The sequence below is a fragment of the Coturnix japonica genome, chromosome 3 (genome assembly GCF_054131305.1).
Source record: "Coturnix japonica strain WE chromosome 3, WE-NBRP24, whole genome shotgun sequence".
In the NCBI taxonomy this organism is placed as follows: Eukaryota; Metazoa; Chordata; class Aves; order Galliformes; family Phasianidae; genus Coturnix; species Coturnix japonica.
This window is the reverse complement of record NC_140665.1, coordinates 17,595,764-17,618,178: the sequence shown is the minus strand read 5'-3', so window position 1 is coordinate 17,618,178 and position 22,415 is coordinate 17,595,764. Positions and strand designations below refer to the sequence as shown.

The window sequence follows — 22,415 nt, the reverse complement described above, 5'->3', positions numbered from 1 at the left end:
CACTTTGTAGATCCTTGTGACCCACTGGGCTCTGCAGGGCCTTGCAAGCACAGCTGGCTTGGACTAACATTAACAACATTATCCCTTCTGCTTGGAAGAGACGGCTGTTGAGAGCACGTGCTGCACTACTAATATTCTGGTGTTACTGCCCCACCTGTGTAAAATGGGCATTTTTCTGTCCCATAAGATTTTTCTTAATAATTCACACCTGGCAATTTTACTCTTAAACACCAGACAACCAGCATGAACCTTCAAGGAGTCAGAGACCCAGAGAGACCTGTCTATACACATGCTTTTCTTATCACCCCCCGTGGTTCTCATCTCACAGTATTCAACCTTACTTGATAACTCAACTGCTAATTGCGGCCTTTTTAGGGTTTTAGCCTTTGCAATTTGGCTGCTGGGCAAAGATGTGGGTGTAAATCCCACCCTCTTCCTCCTCCTCTGAAGCTCTCAGCTGTCCAGAACAAGCTGCAGGGAATGCAGAATGAACTAATTTGTGAAGGCCCTGCAGAGCATAGCACTGAAACTATCCACTAAACTTGCTGTATTTCCATCTCAGTACTTCTAACCACAGATATATTTCGGTTTCTCTGTCTGGTTTTATATGCTGATTTCTAGCATTCATTGAGCAGCATACTCTGCTGCCTGTGTACTGCATCTTAGCCAGAAATGTCGTCATTGCAGATAATACCAGATAGGGTTACCTGCCCTGAGGGTGACTGACATTTCCTATTACAAGAACCTGCCTTTTTCTGCCAATAAAACTCTGCTCAACTTGAAGTGAGGTGAGATTTTCCATGCCAGATGTTCCCTCATTACAAGGCTTTCCTTCTTAATTCAGAGAACCAAAGGCAATTTAAATAAAGGTTTGACCTTTCAGCCATGAGCCTTCTGTCTTTGGTTAGCTCCAGCTACTGTCTTAGTTGCATCTTACTTACTATTTCATGTTCTGTGTTGGTTTCTACTTTTAAGGAAGAAAAGCTGGTATATGTTGTTGTCTAATAGATACGTGGGGGAAAATAGTCATTAGGGAAAGCCTACGGGAGAGGGTATTTTTAAAAATGAACTTTGGTGTTGTGGGAAAACACACACACCACACAAAGGCACCTACGCTCCATAATGAAACAGACACATCTCTACAGGTTGTACACTGCCTGTTGTACTCTGATTTCAGGAACCATATGTCCTGATATACCCACACGTGTCATGCGACGAACTCTTCAAACCATGACAATACCAAAACACCTTAAGCTCCTAAAGAAATATCTTCTGTGGTGTAAACAGCCCTGACTCCACTCACTGGCTGGGAGTCACTCCACAGACACTGCTGTGGATCTGCTCCGATGCCTGCCTGGCACAGGAGCTCAGCTTCTTCCCTGCCTTTCGGCTCCAGTATCAGGCAGGTCACTGGCATGAATCAGTGCCTCCCACTTAGAAGCTGCGTGGGAGGGGAAATAAAAATTCTGTCAGAGTAGGCATCAGAGAGGCCATATATACCAAACAACCTGGAGGAGCAGAGGAAAGTGGAGAATGACTTAATAGCGGGAGGATTCATCAACGATGACAAAATAATTTGGGTCAGGCATTTATGTAAGACTCATTGTGGGAACAGAGAGGTAGTCTCAGCTCTGCCAGACTCAGTCCAAAGATTAGTCCCAGGGCGGCTGGTGCGCATGGGCAGGGGGATCTGTGCCTGCCGCAGCATGAGTCACCCCAGCAAGGGATGCTAGTCCTCTTCAGTTGGTAAAAACCCAAACCAAAGAGTAAGCATCTCCAATGAGAGCCCTGCTCAGAACCTCAGGTGGGCTTCAGATGAACTCTGCAGGGCTGACATGCCCTGGGATTTGCTCAGCATCGTGCTAAGCAGCAGCAGGGAGCCAATGCTAAGCAGGGGCATCTCCCCCTGAAGAAGATTTGTCACAGCGAGGTCAGCTCTTACTCCTTGTGACACACTACAGACAATTCAAATAATAGCTCCATGTGGGAGCCAGGGGAAAGGGAGGCACAGCACATTATGTAATGTTCTTAAGCTGATTTTACCACTCATGCTGCTCTCATTCTCACAAACATCGAGATGTACCTGGTCAATGATCTCTCCAGACCTGCTTGTGTACAGTATGGAGGACAAATGGCACTGGCTGTCATGTACTCACCGTGTCCTGTGTTCCTCTTGACTGGTGATGAAGGACCAATTTTGGCCCTGTTTGTAAACCTGTAAGGTGAGCATTATTCCTGATTTTTATTACACATTTCACTTGAAGACCTTGTGGGAACTTGTTTACATTCAACCTTGAGCAATGCTGTGTTAAGTGTTGTCCTAAGGCAGGCTCAGAGCGCTGCTCTTCTGCTGCAAGCCAAGAGACTCTGAGCAAGCAGAAAGAAGAAAATCCTCAGATATGTTCTGCATTGGAAGGTACCAAATGCCATCACCAAAGCAGCCTCCTTTTATTACTGGAGTGCGCATAGGGGCAAACAAGAGGGAAGATGGACAGAGGAATTTGTGACAAGGTTAATGATACACAGGAGGAGATGAATGTGACTTGCACATTCAGAGTCCCTGCTCTCCCATCTGTTCAAATTGCCAGTCATAGAATAATTTAGGGAAAAATTCCCTCCTAGAGTTCATAGAACCAGCAGAGGGCAGGAGGCATCTGAGAGAGCCTGGGACTGCCCCTCCAGGCAGCTCTACCAGGCGGTCACACAGCCAGCCCCTCAGAATATCAAGTCATGCCAGTTCCAGAACAGGGGAAAAAGAGCAACCTGGAGGGATGTCCTCTATTAAAAATAAGCTATGTCTGCTTTTAAAAGCTAAACCAATGCAGCCCAGCTGCCTACTAAGCTAACAGAGCACGTTTGAATACAAAGTGGTTCCGCATCAACTGGTTTATCACCTGAAAGAGAACAGGTTATTTCCTGTCTTAAATAATGCAGCAGAGGAAAAAAAAAATAAAATGATGGCATAGGTCACAGATGCAAAGCAAATGGAGACAAACTAATGAAGGAGCCACAAAAGGCTTCCAAGACGACAACAGTTTGGGCTTCTCTGAGCTGCAAAAGCCAATTATGCTTCATATCAAAGTCAAGTGTGAGCCAGGCAAAGAGGAAAGCATATTGCTCCTTCAGAAGAACAAGTGCACTGTTTCCCAGACACTGTTTCATAGCCTGGCAATGCAGAACATAGCCTGGTACAAACGTGGAACATTTTGGTGAGGGTCCTGTATGAAATCCAGGTATGCCAGTTGGTTTGAAAGCCACATTCTCAATACCTAAACATTCAGAAGGAAAACAGTTCTCCACCTGTGAATGGAAAGAGCTATCATCTATCCAACCATGAATGTCAATACTTCCAGGCCACTGCTTCATTCCTTCTGAGGGCAGCCAGGCAAAAGCAGGTCAAAACCCATGAGCCCATCATGGTGCTTCTGTGGCACACTGCAGCCACAGGAAGCAAAAACAACTCAGAAAGCAACAGGGCTGAAAATTCTTAAGTACCTGAAATTCAGGGAAGAGCAACACAACAGGAGAAGGCAATGCTTCATGCAGTAACAGACACCCTGATAGTGTAAGACTAGGAGTATACTGTGGAAACAGAGCACTGAAGTCAGCGCTCAAGACCATTAAGACTAATAGGACTAACATCTAAGGGCAGGAATGCCTGCATAAGAGCTTGAACCCTTTCACAAGCACATGACGGGGCAGTGCCAGAGCGAGATCCCTTCAAAAGGGCTGAGACTTGGGATAAATAGCATGGGTTGGTTTATGTCTTTGATATCAGATGTGAAAAAGAAAGACCTTCTAGTATGGTTCTAAGTACAGCTGCTACACTTATCTGAAGTTACATGAACTTTGAATTGTTTCCTATGAAGGAGCTCCTAGCACAGAACTTCTAGTTTCACTCCTAAAGGCTTCAAGTTTCCTCTCTCCTTTTCTCTTTGCACCAAGTGTAGAGCTTTGCCTGCAAGTTAGTGACCCAGAATTGCTTTGTTGTTCAGAAGATGCCTGGCAAGCATTCAAAGAGGTTACTTCACAGTTGTTTCTATGGCCAACTACTTCCAAACCACTCCCGAGAATATCAAATTAACACCTACCTAGACAACACCTGAACCAAGAGCTACCCCCTGGATCTCCTTGACCTATTCCATTTTCCTTGTAAGTAATTTAACTATCCTCAAAATCTATGCACTTAATCATCTACACTGAACACCAGAACAAGCTTCATACTCCAGAGAAGAAATCAGATACAGATAAGAAAAAACATCCTCTCCTCTAGACAAGATCTGCGTCAAACATATCACCTGCTCCAGGGATGTTTATTCCAAGGGGCTCTGTTTTGCCCTTCCTTCTGTCTCAGTGTGAGACATACATCTATTTTTGGCAGGCATATTGGCATCAGCTGAACATCGTATCTGGAAACGAACAGTGAAAAAGAAGAACTGCAGGTGTTCCTGATCACGAGAAGTGCAAACTTTTGAAAAGACTGTGTGTTTCAGCTGCACAGAATTTACTCACCACGTCCTCTGTGACATGCCAACGAAGACTTGTAGATGTCAGTCATAAATGTAGTATTTCTGCTACATCCATCTCTGCCTATGGCTCTCTTTCAAATCAAAGATTTTCATGCTCTCCTTTGCTGATATCTATCTTCATGCTCTTTCAGCAACCACCTATTCTGACATTACTTGCATCTCATTTCCTGGAAGGCTGAAGAGAAATGCATCCTACAATCCCTTTTCTTGCTGCATCAAATGTTTCTGCTGAGAAAGCTGGGAGGCTGAAGGCAGTGGTTGCTTCAGCCCAGAGGACCTGAAGCAGAAGGTGATATATATACATATATATAACAATTTTTATATAAGAAACTAGGTGTTTTTAAGAGCTAGTTCACAGCACGGACCAATTCATGACCAAACCCAATCCAGCAAACAAAGGCATTCAGATGCTTCAGCTTTGATTTCTCTACCTCTCCTTCTGTGAGATTACGTTTCTTAAAATGCCAGTTAAATTGCTTTGTGCAGCATCTCATTTAACACAGTGGAACATCATAAAGGCAGGCAAAAATTATAAGTGACATCTGATTCACACTGAATACCTTCCCCACTGAACCTCTTTAGCAATAGCTGCCTACACTCATCAGTATGAATGTCCTTGTAGCTGCATCAGATCTGTGGTGGTTAAGCAGTGTGAGCTGGCAGGGACAGGCTAATTATCAAGAGAACATTCAAGCGTACGTTTATTTTTTTCCATCTATATCTATTGTTGTTTCAGTTGATATTTCCCTCCTCCATAACCTTTGCCTGCAGGATGCTATCCTCTAGATGCTGACAGAGAAGCACCTGTTGGGAGGAGATATTTACTACTATAGAACTGACTGGTTCCCTTCACCTGCCAGATTTCCTCTCAATTCTATTTTTTTCCCCTAGTTCTATAAACTCATGTAGCTGGGGGATCAGCTGAAGGTCTGCTCCAATGTTTTGTGCAACCTCCAGCATGTATGCAATTAAAGCATCCTCACCATAAAATCAGCTAAAGCAAATCATCAAGCAGAACCATCAGGAAGCCATATACCTCAGCTTCACAACAAACTCAAGGACAGAAACCTAAACCTAGACAATCCCAGCATAAACCTACCTGCACAGAGACCGCACCAAACCCAAGCATCTTGGCCATAGTTTGCAGCCAGCTGGGCTTCTTTCTTGCTGTGGTTGAAGTCAAGAGCCCAGTTTTTATTGCCTTAGCTGGCAATGCAGAATACAGCAGCTGTACCAGTCCCCAGGAATAGCAGCCCTGCAAGAAACTACAGAGCAAAATCCAACATGCATGAAAAAAAAAATCCATGCTGGGGATCTAGCCAGTGTGAAAAGGGAACAGTTAGAGGTCTCAACAGTTGGGTTGGCAGGGTAAGGGCCATCTCTAAACAGAAATGCTGAAGATCAAAAGCAAAAATCCATACAAGTGCTGTGTTTGTACTGGAATATCACAGAATCACACAGTTGTAGGGTTTGTAGGGGACCTAGAGAGATCATTTAGTCCAGCCCCCTGCGGCGCAGGCTGCAAAGGTATGTATCCAAGTGGGTTTTGAGTGCCTCCAGAGAAGGAGACTCCACCACCTGTCCCAGTGATCACAATGAGCTGTTGAGGCAGAGCTTAGTACAGGGTAGTGTGAGAATGCCAGGTAAGCTTTTTTCCAGAACATTCTGATCAGGTGGGTAGACACCGATACTAGCTATGATGAACAGCAGGATAGAGAGAGCTTACTATACATTGTCCTCCTGTCCCCCTTTGAAGAATGAAAAGCAACAGGTGAGTGATAAACCTTACATGAAGTGCACCTTGGCAACCGTGCCAAGTTGATTGTGAGCCTGAGACACTCAGCCAATGAGCGACAGGAGAGATGCCGTATGTGTCATAGAAAGGGTATAAAATAGTATGGATTTCACTGAAAAAGCATGCAGTTTCTCCCTTGCCATGAGGGGGTGCACACCCACTACTGCAATAACAAAAACTGCTGCTTCAAGATCTTTGCCTGACTGGAAACTATTGATTTTGTGTTTCTCACAAAAACAGCCAGGGAGTCTCATTTGGAGCACGTGGCTTAGGGGAGGGATGCGTTCATCTCACCATGTCTTGAAGAAACTGAGATGTTTATCAAGGAAATGAGTAATGCAAAACATTTGGCTTTCAGCAGACTTGGAAATACATACAGCAGGTTCCAGCACACAGGTTTGTAAAAAATTAATTAGCAGCGAGTGGGAAAGGGAGCGATGGGTGTTATTCTCTGTACAGCAGTTTTGTTTAACTTAGTAACAGTGATTGAACTATAAAATCCCAGTGAAACACCTCCTAAAATTAAGTGTTCCTCCAGAAATAGAGACAGTAACTTCACAGTAGTAACGATCAGGTATTCTGAACTCAAATGTAGTTAGGCTACTTACTCCAGCACAATGGTCAGGCTCCCCTAAAAGTTTAGTTTGCTTTATTATCATTAAAAGAAAAAAAAAAATTGGACTTTGGAGCTTACTTTATTCAGCTGACTTCTGCTCTGCCTCTTTAAGCACCTAAAAAATGAAGATCTGTCATAAAACAATTTTTTTCCAAACTGTTATGAAACTTAATAATAAAGAAGACAAAACTCACAGTTTTTCCAGCGAGCCCTTTGAGAAAACTGTGAAGCAATGCAAAAGCTACCAGGCCCACTACTTCTGTTACACCAGTAAGAACTTTCACATGACTATCTTTGCTCTCTCTTAAGTGGGTCTTTTAAAACCTGAGACATCATCATTCAAAAACAGAATATTTATAATAATAATTGCAGCTTTAATGACTGATAACTTTAAAGATTAAAATAGGGGGATTGGAACTAGATGATTGTTAAGGACCCCTCTAATCTAAGCCATCCTGTAATTACCTGTACAGAGAAAAATCAGGAACTCTGACTGCACCTGAATGACCACTTCAAAGGACTCCCATGCGCTGAGCAGAGGGGCCTGAACTGTAGTCCTATGTGACAGTAGCACCCTCACACCAAAGCTTCAGCAATCCAGCATCCTTCATAAATTAGTTTTCCTTGGGATTCAGTCCTGGTTTCCATAAGCACAAAGCAAAGCAGAATTAGAGTTACTAAATCCATAGTGATGCATCACACCCAGCGCTCTGTAAATTTCCCAGATGGCAGTGATGAAGAACTGCTGGGAGTGAGTCCTTCAAGTTGTCTCTTAATGTCATCTGGTAAGCGATGGAGTCATCACAATCCAAGCTGGGAAACCAGCGTATTAGGCCAGTTTCCACCACAAACAGTGGTAATTTTGCCAACTAAAGCCAGAGAAAGTTCTGGGTACAAGCAGCAGCAGACTGTGTTAGAAGAAATAAGTCTTTGATGCTGACAGCTAGTGCCAGCTGATCCATAACTGCACAGAAAGCACCCCCATGGTTCAAAACTCACATAGAACTTTTTTACTTCATCCATGAACACACTAGGAAAGTAATCTCAAAGTCTCATGCAGTGTCAATGAAGATAACAGGTTGTACTAAAGCACCAAGATCGGCTTCCTCTCTGTAAAAGCTCCAGGGCCATACTTCATGACAGCGGAAATCAGCAGGGCCTACTGGGCAGGGAGAGCCATGCTACAGAATGAACCAAACAAACCACAGTCTTGTGCATGCTGAGATGTGATCTATGCTTTTCTTCAGTTCTCTGCATCTCACAGCAGGCAGATAGCGGAGCAGCAGGCACCAACTCTGCTGTGTCTTTATGAAAATGTCTGCTGAGTCCCTCCTCAAACAGCTATTTCAGGTTGTTCTTATAACAGCTCATATATATCAGCAAAAAACTCACTCTGCTCAGCTAGTGTATCTGAAGCGTTAGAAACATCACTAAGGTGATAACGCTTTCCTTTCTCTTTTTTTTTCCCCTCCTGTAAAAAAATAACCTACTCAGAAGCTGTAGTTCCTCTAACTCATGTGTGTATGTTTTCTCTGTTGAAGAAGCTCAGCCATACTGCAATGATAACCTGTGGGATCATATGTCTGTGGGGTAGGCACACCAACTTTCAACCATCATCTCGGGGACGGAGGCCTTACAGTATCAGCTGGGTAAAGAACAAAATCTTAAGTTACTTCCTTAGGTCTGGGGCATATCATGCCAGCTTGTTCAGTTATCTGGTATACTCAACAGCACACGGACATACTTCCAAGCCTCTGCAGGGGCTGAATTTGGACCACAGATGCTCTTCAGGTGGTGCTACCCTGCAGAAACCAGGTGGGCAAGGTCTGCTCCTTATGAGCCCTCTCCCATTGAATATGGGCTGTCAAAAGTAGTGCTAAGAGGAACAGTGTCTTTCTGAGAAAGTCACCTCTTCTTTGCATTAAAGCCAAGTCACCAGTGACACAAACAATTCAGTATTTTAATCACTTCTCATGCAGCACATCAGGGCTACGTTCTATCTGTGTTTGTTTGAAGAGGAATTGCAGGACGTCATCTGATAGTCCAGGTGTTCTCTTTCTGTCCTCTAGCATGACTTCTCCCTCAGCTGGCTTGGAAAAACATGCAGAAGTGGGGTGGTTTGGAAAGATCTTACATCCATCTCTGTTCAAGACCAGCTGGGCCATCTGCAGGCAGCGCAATGCATATTTGGTACCACCCTGGTCTCCTAGTTCTGAAATCTTCTTTGAAAGACATCGCGATGCAGCTTCATAGGTGGGATCAGTGCTGCCTGGCTGTTTCTTGCAATATGTTTTGTAAAAGCTTTCAAGAGATTTCCTGATGCTTGCATCTTCCATACTATCGTGTTCATACATACTTGAGAGAGAAACATCATTAGGTTCAGTGTGCTCGTACATCCTGGTTTCTGGATAACATCTCACATTTGCTTTCTCAGAGCCTCCAGCAGAAAAGTCTCCAGGAACTGTAGAGGGTAGATTGCTTTCTCCTGCAAGCACAAGATCAGTGAAACTCATTAGTCACCAGGTCACCCCTGTGGCAAAATCTTTTTTTCTCCCTCCCTCAACGCAGTCTGGCAAACAGGCTCTGTGCTGGAGCGAGCTAAGTTCTGCTTTAAACATGGCTGCATTGCTAGAAGGGCTTTCTGCATAGACCAGTAATTATGAATCTTGTATTTGGGGATCTCATAAATGTCCCACTTTCATAGCTCTGCAGTCACTGGCTGGTACACACCTCTAGGTTCCTCTCATACTTTCAAAGAGGTGGAAATTGAGACCTGCCGCTGTTAAAGACAACAGTTGACCTACATGAAAGTCTAGTTTGAAGCTGAAATAGTTTTTCTTTTTTTTCTTTTTTTCTCATTTTCTTTTTAACCCTTCCCTTTTCATAGTTCTTTGCTCTATTTTTGAGCAGGACCTACAGCCTCTAAGCCAACACTGTTATGGTGACTGCACAGTGTTTGGGAAGGGGATCAATAAAAGAGGACCTTGTGTTTTCTCATGAAGTTCCACATTCATAGCCCAGCTACACTAGTCACTCTTCCCACATCCTGATGGAGTTCTCCCAATAAAAGCCAAGGACTTACTCTTGTTCAGCTCTTCTCCTGTTCCTTTGCTGACCCACATTTCTAAGCAACAGTCAGAGCTCTGGTTCTCCTTTGCTCCAGTGCAATGAAGGGGGATATAGCTATCATAATTAATACACCAGCAGCACAAAGATGCTTGGCAATGGCATGACCAGAAGCCACATTCAGCTTCTCCTTCTCATATGCCCCTAAAGGGATATGGATTTTAGCTCTGGTACCCAGTCAGTCTTTCTAACCACAATGTCAACCTTGAGCCTGCCTCACCAGCCTGCTTGCCAAGCACCTGAGTCACCAACAGGAAAATTTTACAGAGGTTGCATATCCATTATCTGCAGGTTTCATAAGCACAATGCAGGGGATCAGCACGCTGCTTGATCTTCCCTAATTCTGTGAAATACAAAGCAGAGTGCAGCCCTCCATTTCATTAAGAGATGACATTCAAAGGAAATTCAGGGTTATGACAGAAGGCTGATCCTTACCTCCCTTCCCGAGTGGTCAGATTAATTAAAATGAAATTAAGATGTTTGTGCAGCCATACTGTATGTTGCCGCTTCCTCCCTCCCCCTACTTTCTTTGATCTTTCCTTTCACTTTGTCTGATTCTGCAGTTTTAAGAAATTCTCTTGCAATGTTATTGCCAATGCAGTACAAAGACAAGCTCAGTGGCCTTCTTTTAACGTGAATATATGCCATCAGAGTGGCAAATCAGAGATGATCAAAGGAAACAGGTCTATTTTACCTCGATTTCACAGCCTTGGTGCCTATGTTAAGTTAGGACTGAAACCTCACGCATCTCCAATAATTCAATCAAGTTTCACTTGTGCCCAGACTCCAGTTGCAATTGCAAACCCCCGTACCATGCTGTCTTCTTGCTACTTCTTATGCTCAGCTAGCTGTTATATTTTGTAAAACAGCAGTAGCTGCCTCCAATTACATATCTCAATCCTATTGCATGCTCCAGGGAAAGCAAAATCCTGTTGGCTTCACAGTATTGAGGAAGATCTTCGCAGTTCTGTTCTGGCTTTCTTTGTAATTATAAATAGCTGTAGCTATAGTTAGCTACTGTCCTCTAATGAAGCACAGTCCATACAGTCACCAAGGAAGCGAGCAGTAAACATTTCAGAGGTGTACTTTGGCTTTTGAATAGTCAGAAAATAATGAATTATATTATCAGGAAGAGAGTTTTCTTTCATTTACTGATTCAAATGTACATAGGTCTATTTCCCCACAGCAGGCCCTATCCTCAGTAAATTACACTGCCAGCCTATACCTCTCTTGCAGCCTATACAGGCTGTGAAGCCTATATCTCTCTGCTTGTCCTTCCATAGCAAACTTAACACATCTTTGTGTTGGCTTGGCCCAATGTCTACAAGTAGCCAATAGAGTTTCATCACTAGAGAACATGTCCCACATAACTGTTAATGATTTTTACTCATTGCTAGTATCAAAGAGGCGTTAAAAGGAGATAGAGAAGTAAATAAGTAAACAAACAGGTCATTACTCATGTCTTGATTTCATTTTCACATGATGGATAATCATCAAGAAGAATGTATGTTATTTCATCTGCGCCCCCACTCCACATTAATTGAAGATCAGCACTTGCAGCTTATTAGCATGAGGCCTGGGGGCTGATAAAAGGATATTCTTTGTGTTTATAAGCCCGCTGATGAAAATTTAAAGTCTCCATCTGGTACAAGCACATAACCTTACCGCCAGAAGCACACAACCAAATCCTGCTTTGGACTTGGGCCATTTCCAGCAATACAACAGCACTGCAATATTATTACTTGCACTTCTACAAGGGCAGCTCATGCAGCTGTTTGTCTAACTGTGTTCAAGCACATATATAAAATAAAACATCCCTTAAACAGCAAAGCTCCAACAATGCTGGATTTATGAGGAAAGAGATTTCCCCACTGAGGTAGGCAGCAATCCCTGCAGGTTCTTGGGGCTTACCAGAGCTGGTGCTGCCATGGTGCCCGCCTCTGCCCCTTGCAGGAGCTTATCTAGACAGAAGCAGCTGTTTATTCCTGAGTTATGCCTGCAGCTGGATTTGTCTACATCTCCTGCCCTCTCCCATGTTGTCCACTGCACACATGCTGGTTCCTTTCCAGCCGAGGGCACAAAAGCCTGTCCTATTGCTGTGCCTGGAAGACATAGGCTGTGGATCTGAGTAGGTGAGAGTGAAACCAGAATGTTTGTCACAGAATTTCACAACAATGCTATGGAAATGGCAATTATATCACTTCTTTAAGAGCAGGAATTGTTTATCCTGTGGCTTAGGAATGACTCACTTCTGGCATCTGTATGCAAAATGGAGCCCTAGCCCACCAAAACCAACACCAAACCCACACCCACCCTTAAAGATGCTCTGATGCTCTCAGGTGCTACTGGAGGAATCATGTTCAACAAAGCCAGAAAGACCCATATTCAAATGCAGAGGGCTGTTGTACTACTGGGGCTGGGTTTGGTTTTGTTTTTCCTCCTGAAGTTCAAGCCCTCCATGTTTCAGTGATTTGAACGGTCAAATAGAATGGATAACTTGAATCAAGAGCTATTCTTCTCCTTAGTGCCTCTGTTGTACCACCCTAAATAAGTATCAAGAAATCTAGAGGATTAGGAAGCGTGAATCACTTATTTGAACAGAACTAAGTTAATGACACAAATCTCCCTTGCATTCACAGCAGTGACTGAAATTCAACTAGACATCAGTTAGTTGATGGTAGAGCACATCTCTATGTTGTCAAGTCAACAGTGGAACTGCAAACCACAGTGAGAGATCACTTGGGCGTTCAACTATGAGATGGTACACTGAGAAAACATCTGCTTCCCACTACAGCCATCCTACATGCTCTGAAGGCCAGAAAAGACCACGAGAATCAGCTCAATTGAGCAAATGTCCTTGAACAACGATTACCACAGAACTGAGCAATGCGACAATATGAAGGAAAAACATGAAAAAGAGCTATATAGAGATTAAATCTTTCTTTGGCAGAACTAACCCAGTAGTCATCACTACTTTGCCTGTTCTACCTGGGAGCAAATGGGGCTGAGCATAACTGAAATACAGTTTTTCTTTCCAGAGTAGTGGAAGAGCAGAAGGAGAATGTCCTAGCTGGGGAGACAAACTCCAGCTGTGGACTCCCACGTCAGAGCTCAAAATACTGCCTGGCCTGAGGCATCACTATGATTTTATGCCAATTTCAAGATCTGCAAGAGACCTCATGAGATCCTGCTTCTTGGCTCAGTGCAGCAGAAAATTAAGTGATGCTCCCAAACTTTTCCTCAGAGAAGAAGACTCTCCTGCCTTCCTAAGACAGTCACCAAACCTGGACATATGCACCATACCAGAGAGCTGGTACAGCTCTCTTATCACTCCCAGTTGCTTCCAGTAACTGACAGATCCTAAAGCCTTTTGAGTACAGTACTGAAAAAATTACTGCAGAGTTTACAGTTTCTCTGCACTCACCTCCACCTTACCAAAAACAGCTGTTTTCCTCCTGTATCATTGTTTGAAAAGCCTTCCAGCGCAGTTAAAGCACAGGCAAAATGGAATTTTCAATGACATTATCATTCAAAAATAAAAAACAAACATTTAAAGAGAAAATTTGCTCCTCGTGGGCATTTAAATAATGAACTGAAAGTGAAAATAAGAGTATTATAAACCTTGCTACTTTGCCATCTCCCCAATGATACATAATGCAGCCTCCTCATGCCACACTATGCAGCAGGCTATAGCTCACACGGCAATTATCATTGAGCTTCTGCTTTACACGTGACACAAGCAGCTATTTTGTCCATCCACCAGCCCAAGGGACAGGCACATGTTGCTGTGTCCAAGGCTAAGGAGCTGTGCAAATGCTGGCTGCTCTGCCAAGAGACATGGAGAAGGTGAGCAGCAGCAAGAATGGAAGGAAGAAGCCAGAGGAATCTGGGGTATGGAGCAAAAAGGGATGGAGGAGTAGCACTGGTCATAGCCCAGTACTGAGTCAGACTCTCTGCCTTTCTCTTCTACCTGCTTGTGTGAAAAGCTAGGGGAGAAGAAGCAGGGGGGATCTTTAATTTGTGTGGGGAAAAGGCACACACAGTTATTCTGGGGAAGCATAAACCCTTCCTCTTCTAACTCCCCCAGGAATTCGAAATTCAAGAAAAAGCCTGGCAAATGGTAAAGTGCTTCTGAAATGCAATAAACAGGCATAGCTCATCCCCCTAGACACTCTTCCAAATGTCACACTTGGTATTAAGCTCTACCCTGCTCTGAACGCTCGCAGTTGATGCCTGCTGCACCATCCTTTGAAGACAGCTGGAAACCTCAGCTAAACAAAAAGGTAAACAAAGTCTTTCAGAGGATGAACTCGTTAAACACCCTGGATTTAATAAACCACTGAGCAAGTCAGCTACAGTATGAACTGATTAACACCCCTTATTTTCCAAAAGCCAAGTCATCATCACAGCTGTCATCTCACAAACCTGTTCCTAAGCAACCAAACACCATGGTCCAGGACAGTAAGTATGGGCAGGAGCAGCAGCAACACCATAAATACCTTCACATACAGCTGTGCACCAAAAAGAGCCTTGTGTGGACTTATCCTCAGCAGTGGGAATTGGATGCAACTGCCTGTGAACAGGTTACTCTAAGTTCTAAAATTAGAAAAAGCAAAGTTAGAAAGAGCTTCTCGTTTAAGTTATTTAGAGTGGTTCTGTAGCCAGTAAAAAATCCTAGAATATGCTAATTGTCTCAAACCGTGATAAAATACAGCACCTTAAGATCTAAGGTTAAAAGATTCTACTACCAACAATAACCTTCCCTGGAGCAGAAACAGGCAGCTGAGAACTACTGAAGTGATTATCCTGTAGATGAGGGTACCAAGGGCTTTGTTAAAACTGTGACTATCTGCTTTCCTACCACATACAGAGTCTTGAGCAATGACAACCAAACTGACCTTGTCTGTGTAATACAAAAGGCACCAATTTCCAAGAAGAAACTCTGACAAGACTTCTTAAGCTAATTGCTCAGATTCCAATTAGGCATTAGCAGAGCATGTTCACAGGCACAGATACAGCAATGCTGTGCTAGATCAGTGTCTCCTTAGCCACAGCAAAATATTCCGGTGGGTTTTCAATCTTTGATAGACAAGTTGCAATACAAATATCCTTAAACCAAGCCTCCACCTTATCCCAGAGTGAAAGTAAGAAGCATCCTCTCTTGTGAAGTCTCATCCTCACTGTAAAAACACCAGTGCTGCCTATGGGGAGGATTTGCACCATTTGAGACTTGAGCCAAGTTTGATTCCTTTCTTCCTGTGACATGGGAGAAACCTCTTATTAAAAAGATCATATTTTTCTATCCAGTGAGAAACAATTCTGCTCACATTATTTTCATTTCATAAGGTTCAAAAAGAATTTCATGAGGGAAAATTGGGATTTGCATTTTATGGAGCCTGAAGAAGCTTTCTCACTTACACTGCACAACTAAAGCAAATGGAGTTGTTTCTCTTTGTATTTTCTTCCTGCCTAGAGATTATAAATCCCCAGTCTCGTCTACTCTCTTTCTCCAGCTGACTCTATGAGCACTTCAAGAACCATTAAGCTTTCTGACATAAGAATTTTTCAAAGAATCTCAATTGAGAGCTAAGGAATTTTTATTGAGCCCATTGGGTCTGGTTACTAGCTAGTTAACTCCAGAATTGGGAGGAAGACTTGCTATGCCCTCCTCTTTGTCTGGGAGGTGAGCAAGTCATTGGGGAACCTGAGTCATCCCAGGCGATCTCTTGCAGATACAAAAAGGACTGATGAAATGTATCATTCCTCACAGCTCCAAGGTAAAAGATGAGCAAGAAAAAAACTTCCAGTTTCTGGCAAGATGCATAATGAGGGAAAGATACTGCACTTGCTGATGTTGCCATGCAGAACTGCCAATGTCGAGAGCTTAAATTAAAAGAGAACCTGAACATCTATCTAGATGACAATTAGTGATCATACACAAGTCTGGCAAAAAATAAAATAAAATCTAGAAGCTATTAAATTCCTTCCTTTAACAAATCCTCTGCTAGAGACAAGAACGGGTCTCAACAGCTTTATATGCTGCAGACATTCTGGAGGATGGGGATGAAATAAAGGATGGAAAAGTACCTCTCATTCCAATAATGACCACTCCCAATGACAGGAAGCAACTCTACAGCACAAGTCTTACTAGGCAATACAATACCATTATAATTCCAGGAATTAAAAACAAAACCCAAAGCAATATCCCTCATTGATATATTAAGTACTTTCATTCAGTTGCACATTTTCAGCACTCAAGAGAAGCCAGCAATTCTCAGCTGACGCTTTTGGCAAGAAGACAAACAGATGGCTCTCACTGGTGATCAATAGCTCAAATTTCAGCAACAGCTTAAAAAAAAAAAAAACAATTCTACTCTCCACTTTTCATCGTAGAGTGATACACATGACAGTTTTCCTGGAAAAAAAAACAACACACAGATCAAGAATACAATACTATTCATACAGATAAAGCAGAAGAGGATAAGCCTTCTGACCACATAGGCACAGCTCTTGTGATTCTCATATTGCTTGCAGTGACAATTATTTTTGTAATCCAGATGCTTCCAGACCAAGAAAATGCTGCAGAGCAAGATAATTTCAAGCACCTTTCTTGAATAGTGGTTGAAAATTATACTGCTTGTACATACTTCTGAGAGCAAGAGACTGACATTCTATCATATTATCATTATCCATCTTAAAGAGGAGCCTTGGAGGCCTGAATTCTGCCGTGAAAATGATGCCTGGGTAACACAGGGCACATGTAAACCTGGTACTGTGGGTAACAGAAAGCACTTTAAAAACAGCAGGGATGGAAAATTCAGTCAAATATGGTAAACAAAAGCAAAGACTAAATTAAATAGAACTTCCCCCCAATTCTTCAACCTCCCCAGTCTACACACCCATATGTCTGTTAGTCATTTATATCTGTTATATTTTGTCCAAATTTCTATCAACTTATTTTGGTTTAGATCCCAAATCAGTGAATCGATTTTTAGCAGCTTTGAGCACCCAGGTGCTCTTTTCAAGTTTCACAGAAGCCAGAGAGGTTTCACCTCCTGGAAGACAGTGAGGCCACTTTTAATAACTTGAATGCTACTAATTCCTTAGCAGCAGCTCATTGTACATGCATCGTACAGAGAAATGAGACAGGTGTCTTTGGCTATTAGATTTGGAAGTCCAACTTTTTTGTCTTTTTCTAAGGCCAAAAGCATCAATATGGACCTAACAAAGACGTGCTTAGAGATTGGACTTACTCTCTCCAGATGTCAAAGAAATAGCTGAACACATGCAGTCTGTCTTCAGATCAAAGTTTTCTACCTCCAGTTAGGACTAACTTTCATCAGGAACAACAGAGGGACATTGGCAAAGGTAGGTTTTCTGAAATTACATGCAGCAAAGTGATTGTGAAGCTGTGCCTCTTGTCTGCATCATGCTCCTGAAAATATGCTGTATGTCACAGAAGCGTAGCAAGGCTTTTACTTACTATAAATGTAAATATAGGAGAAAAGCAAGCAAAGAAAACCCTTAGAAAGCAAACAGCACATGCAGAAGTGAAGAAATCTATTGATATCCTGACAAAGATTTGAACACAGAGTTGGACATTCCCCAGCCTCCCCACAGGCTGGATACAGCTGTGTGCACGAAGGATGCTGTGCAGACATGCAGCCAGCCCCACAGCAGCTGGGCACTGAAAGAGCAGCTCTGTCCTGTCCCCAGCTCCAGTCACACAGCCGCTGCTTTTTCTGCACTGCCAGAAAATGTTCCACATCAGATACTGATTAAAATCATTATTATCTTAAAAAAAAAAAAACCCTCAGAAAAGCTTCTTTCCGTATGGAAGTAAGATTCCAATCTGCATCTATGAACTTTCCACAGGCTAAACAAAATGTCCTCATATTGAAGAAAGCAGAGAGTCAGACATATCAAGCAGTCATCAAGAAATTTTCAAGAGGCAGAAAATGTAATTTCAACAGAGTACAATGAAAAGCAAGTGAGATATACAAGTTTAATAACTTAGAGGTATTTGTTCATCACTAGTCTGTGGCATTTCGACTTGCCAGTTTAAAAGCATGCTGTATAAACATCTGAGCCATTTAGTCCTCCTGCAATAGTACATGAAGGCAAGAAATGAGCAAAGAGAATATTAGACTAGGATGATGGGCACATTGAGAGGCCATTCACAAATGCTAGAGAATGAGAACCACAAGGGTTTCTTTTTAATTATCTGCATGTCTTGCTGGGAATCACTGAAAGTCTCTTCATCAGATCCACAGAAAATTGGGTTTTGAACTGAAGTGCTCTGCCATTTAATCAATCTGCTTTCTGCAGGAATTTCTGCATTGCAAGCAACCACAAACCAAAATTGCTAATGGTTATCGGGTAAGAAGTGCATTAGGAGTGAATCTTCAGGTCCTTATTAATGGGCTGGCTCACCTGCCAAGCTTCAATTCTCAGACAGCGGCATGGCTGTGTGGCTCTATAAGCCTCTGAGTGGACTAAAAACCAAGAAGACAGAGCACAAGGGAGAAAGCCTTTAACAGAGGAGTATGACTTGACTTCAAAAAGGAGTAAAGTGAGAAAAGTCACTCAGCAATAAAATACAGCAGTCAACTTTCCTATTTTCTCACCTTGTCCTCTCAGCCAGTCATGAGAAAGGCTTGGTGTCACCCTACTCTAACAGCTGTGTTCTCTGAGGCCAAACAGTAAAAGCTTTTCCACACTTCAGGTTTGCTTGCACCCCTTTGCTGGCTCCACAGCCTATTAATCCTGCATTTTACGCTGGTTTCTTAGCCATGCGCAGATCTGTGCACACTCAAACCTCTCATTCCAGCCTCAAACCTAAGATTTCAACTGAATTATTCATGTACATAACTGGAGGTAAATCACGAAGGTCAGTAAGAGCCCAGATTTTGTTTTAAAAGCCAACAAAGCAGAAGACCACATTCCCTTCACCATTTCAAGCACTGCCAAGCTGGCCAGCAGCAATTCTGTGCTGAGCAGCTCTACTGAGAGGCTGTACAAGAGCCTGAGGCCACGTGAGAACCGCTTGCTCTGCTGGTTCTTCAGTAACATCCTCAATTACTGATGAACTGTGGTTAGTGATAGTTACTGCAAACATAACATTTTTCCATTACATATGTGACACAGAGGTTTAAGCCACACAACAGTGTTCAGGCACATAAAGGTCTCACGTTACGGCACACAGCTTGAAAATAAGTAGGAGAGTTAGAGCTAAGTTAACCTCCATACAAGCTGCATGGATCTACAAACACTGCACTGCGTTTCCACAACCCATCTGAGACTTGTGTGAATACCTGCAGAACTTTAAAACAGTCAGAACAGCACCTCAACTTGTAGTCAATTGATCAGAATCTCAGAGGTGTCTGGTTTGTATTTCAAATGTGAAACAACCAATGTGGCGTTTACCAATTTCCATTGCTCTTTTGTCATCTAAATGAGAACATGGGTTCCCATGTGCAACTACATCCTAAAGAGCAAGGGAAGGTCACTGTGTCTGTGAACAGTGCTCTACTTACAGAAAAAAATGAGTTCACGTTGTTAGCTCAAATGAAAAAGTAATCTGAAAAGAAAACCTGCTTTGAAATCAGTCTACATTGAAATAAATGGGAGAGATATATTTAAATCAACCCCCACCAGGATGATATTTAGTTACTTCTGGTACTGTGGGAGCCACTTATTAGTGCTCCTGGCAAACACTGATGCAAACAGTACATCATATTAACATGGCAATTCAGCACTTGAAAGGAAAAGGCGAATATTTAAAGCAACAAATATTGGACATTTATAGCCAATGATAAAATTGAATGATGTATATAGGATAGAAAGCATCTCTTTAACACTCTTCTGGGTTTTGGGCTTGGGTTTTTTTGGCAAATTTTACAGTATTCGGTTTCTTATGTCTAGCCTGGAGTTTCTTCTGACAGTTGTGCCCTGGTATAAGCTAAAGGTTCCTCATTCAGATTTTAAATAGGTTGGTGAGATGGGATTTGACAATATAGATAATATAGCCAGACTATACAAGTCGGTAATATTCTTTTAGTTGTTTGTTTTTTTTTTAATCCCCAGCATTCATGATCAGATTAATAATTTTGCTTTAAATGGCCTAAAGAAAACCTAACTCAAACAGATTGGATTCTGTAATTGTAGTAAATACATCTGTTTTATTTGTAAATAAAGCAGGGAATTCTGAAGTAAAAGCTTTCCGTGAACATTTTCAGCCCATGCTGAAACTGGTCTTCAAAGTCTACTTAATGCTTATTTCAGTTCAAGTCTGCACAACACGTGGAACCCAAGGATAAAAGTAATGAATTTGTGTTCTGCTGCCTTGACAACCCGCTTCCTTAATCTTATATTTTCTCAGCAGATTGATTTCTCCTAAGCCACTCCCAAAGCCTCGCTGCCCTCATGAGAGAAGGCATTTCTGCAGACTGTATGGACACTTATGTCACTTATGGATGGTATCACCACCAGTACAGAAGCATGCCAGAAAATGCTAATATCAAAAAGATATTGTGGACCTGGAGCATGTCAAAGAAGGGCAACAAAGCTGAGAAGGGTCTGGAGCTTAAGTCTTATGAGGAGTGGCTGAGGGAGCTGGGATTGCACAGTCTGGAGAAGAGGAGGCTCAGGGGAGACCTCACTGCTCCCACAGCTGCTTGAAAGGAAGTTGTAGCGAGGTGGGGGTTGGAGTCTTCTCCATGTAAAAGCAATAGGACAAAAGGGAATGGCCTTAAGCTGTGCCAGAAAATGTTCAGTTCAGCACTGAGGGACACGGACAGTGGGCAGTATCAGTGGTAGGTGGATGCTTGAACTAGATTATCTTAATCATCTTTTCCAACCTTAATGATTCTATGATTCTATTACATGATTGCGAGGACAACTTGAATATGAACATCATTAATTTGCAAATTAAATAAGTAGGTTCATATTCTATTAATTTAATTAAGCTGGGAACAACTCTCAGGAAATGAAATTGATATCCAAGGGATCCTCAGCTCCAAAACTTTAAAACCTATCACAGCACTACAGCCCTTCATCTTGCCCACTCTACTTTCACATTATTCCAGTTCCTTTTGACCACTTTCACTGCTGAAGGTTAACTGTGACTTTTAAGACAAAACAGATACAATCTAAAGCTTCCCTTACCTGAAAGAATATTTTATGTGTTAAAGGGATGAAAAAAGGCAGAAGCCTTTGAGTGAGGAATTGAATCCAGATATAATAAAGGTCACTGAGAATGAAAACAAAACAAATACTTGGTATAGAGGGAGGTGTCCCTGTCTAAAGCAAGGAGGTCAAACTAGGTGATCTTAAAGGTCCCTTCCAACACAGGAAGGGACTATGATTTTATGAATAGCTTAAAGAAGGTATATTTAGGCTGGATATAAGAAAAGTCTTTTACAGGGAGAGTGGTGAGGCACTGGAATAGGCTGCCCATTGATGTGGTTGATGTTCTGTCCCTGGAGACTTTCAAGGTGAGGCTGGTTCATCCTTGTTCATTGCAGGGGAGTTGGACAAAGCCAACATTTAAAGGTCCCTTCCAACTCTAAGGTTCCTATGATTCTAAAGTCCCCCCGTCCCACAGATACTGTCATTGTAAGAAAAAAAAAATAAAAAGAAAAAAGAAAACAAGAGGCCAGTCTGCTGTAGCAAGGACCTGAAAAAAATCAGAGACTGAAGTATTCAAACAGAGATAGGGATAACAGGCAAACTTTGTCAACAGTAGCTGCTGGCTTTCTATCCTCCCTCTGCACCAGTGTTCGCACTGTTAGGTCAAAGGAGCACCAGCAGCATCAGAAGCTGCAGGATGCCAGCTTCCCCATGTCACCTAGAGGTCTATTTGTGCCTCCCCATGACTGAGAGGTCAGACTCCCAGCACAAGTGTCCAGTGATTACAAACAAAGCATCTATTATCTCCTTACAGAATTTTCCTTCTTGTTACAAAACAGGAATTTAAAGAAGATTTCAAGTAAACGCAAAAAGCCAGCAGTTCTTATGCTCTATATGTTCTATACAGAAAGCCCTATGCTTTTAAAACATAATGTACATGAAAGGACACAAAAGGATCTTATAATCTTTAACAAAACAAACAAACAAAAAGAACAACCAAGGCAAAAAAAAAGGTGATTGGAAAGTAATTACATTGTGGCTAAAGGTAAATTATATTACAGACAGCTAGCTGGACAACAGGAACATTGTGGACTGTGATACACATCAAAATAAATTTAATTACCCTTAAAAATCAGAGAATCTCTAAGTTTACCTAAAAAATGGGAGTTGAGCTTTTAATTGTTTTTTACTGCAGACACAAACAGAAGATGTTGATTAA

At 42.3% G+C, this 22,415-nt stretch overlaps 1 protein-coding gene across 6 annotated transcripts in view; it reads right to left on the bottom strand.

The window, feature by feature from the left end:
• CHGB (chromogranin B) overlaps positions 1-22,415 on the bottom strand; it is a 60,463-nt gene that overhangs the window by 17,910 nt on the left and 20,138 nt on the right. For 2 of the 6 annotated variants that reach the window (XM_085542901.1, XM_015857068.2), the window contains exon 4: positions 8,880-9,425. The exons of 2 other annotated variants lie outside the window; for them this stretch is intronic. In XM_085542901.1, the coding sequence (XP_085399027.1) occupies positions 8,905-9,425 (521 nt within the window). In that variant the 3' untranslated portion in view covers positions 8,880-8,904. Of the gene's footprint in view, positions 1-7,018; positions 7,056-7,405; positions 9,426-22,415 lie in introns of those variants that run through there. 2 more of the 6 variants (XM_085542900.1, XM_085542899.1) reach the window with 2 other exon arrangements.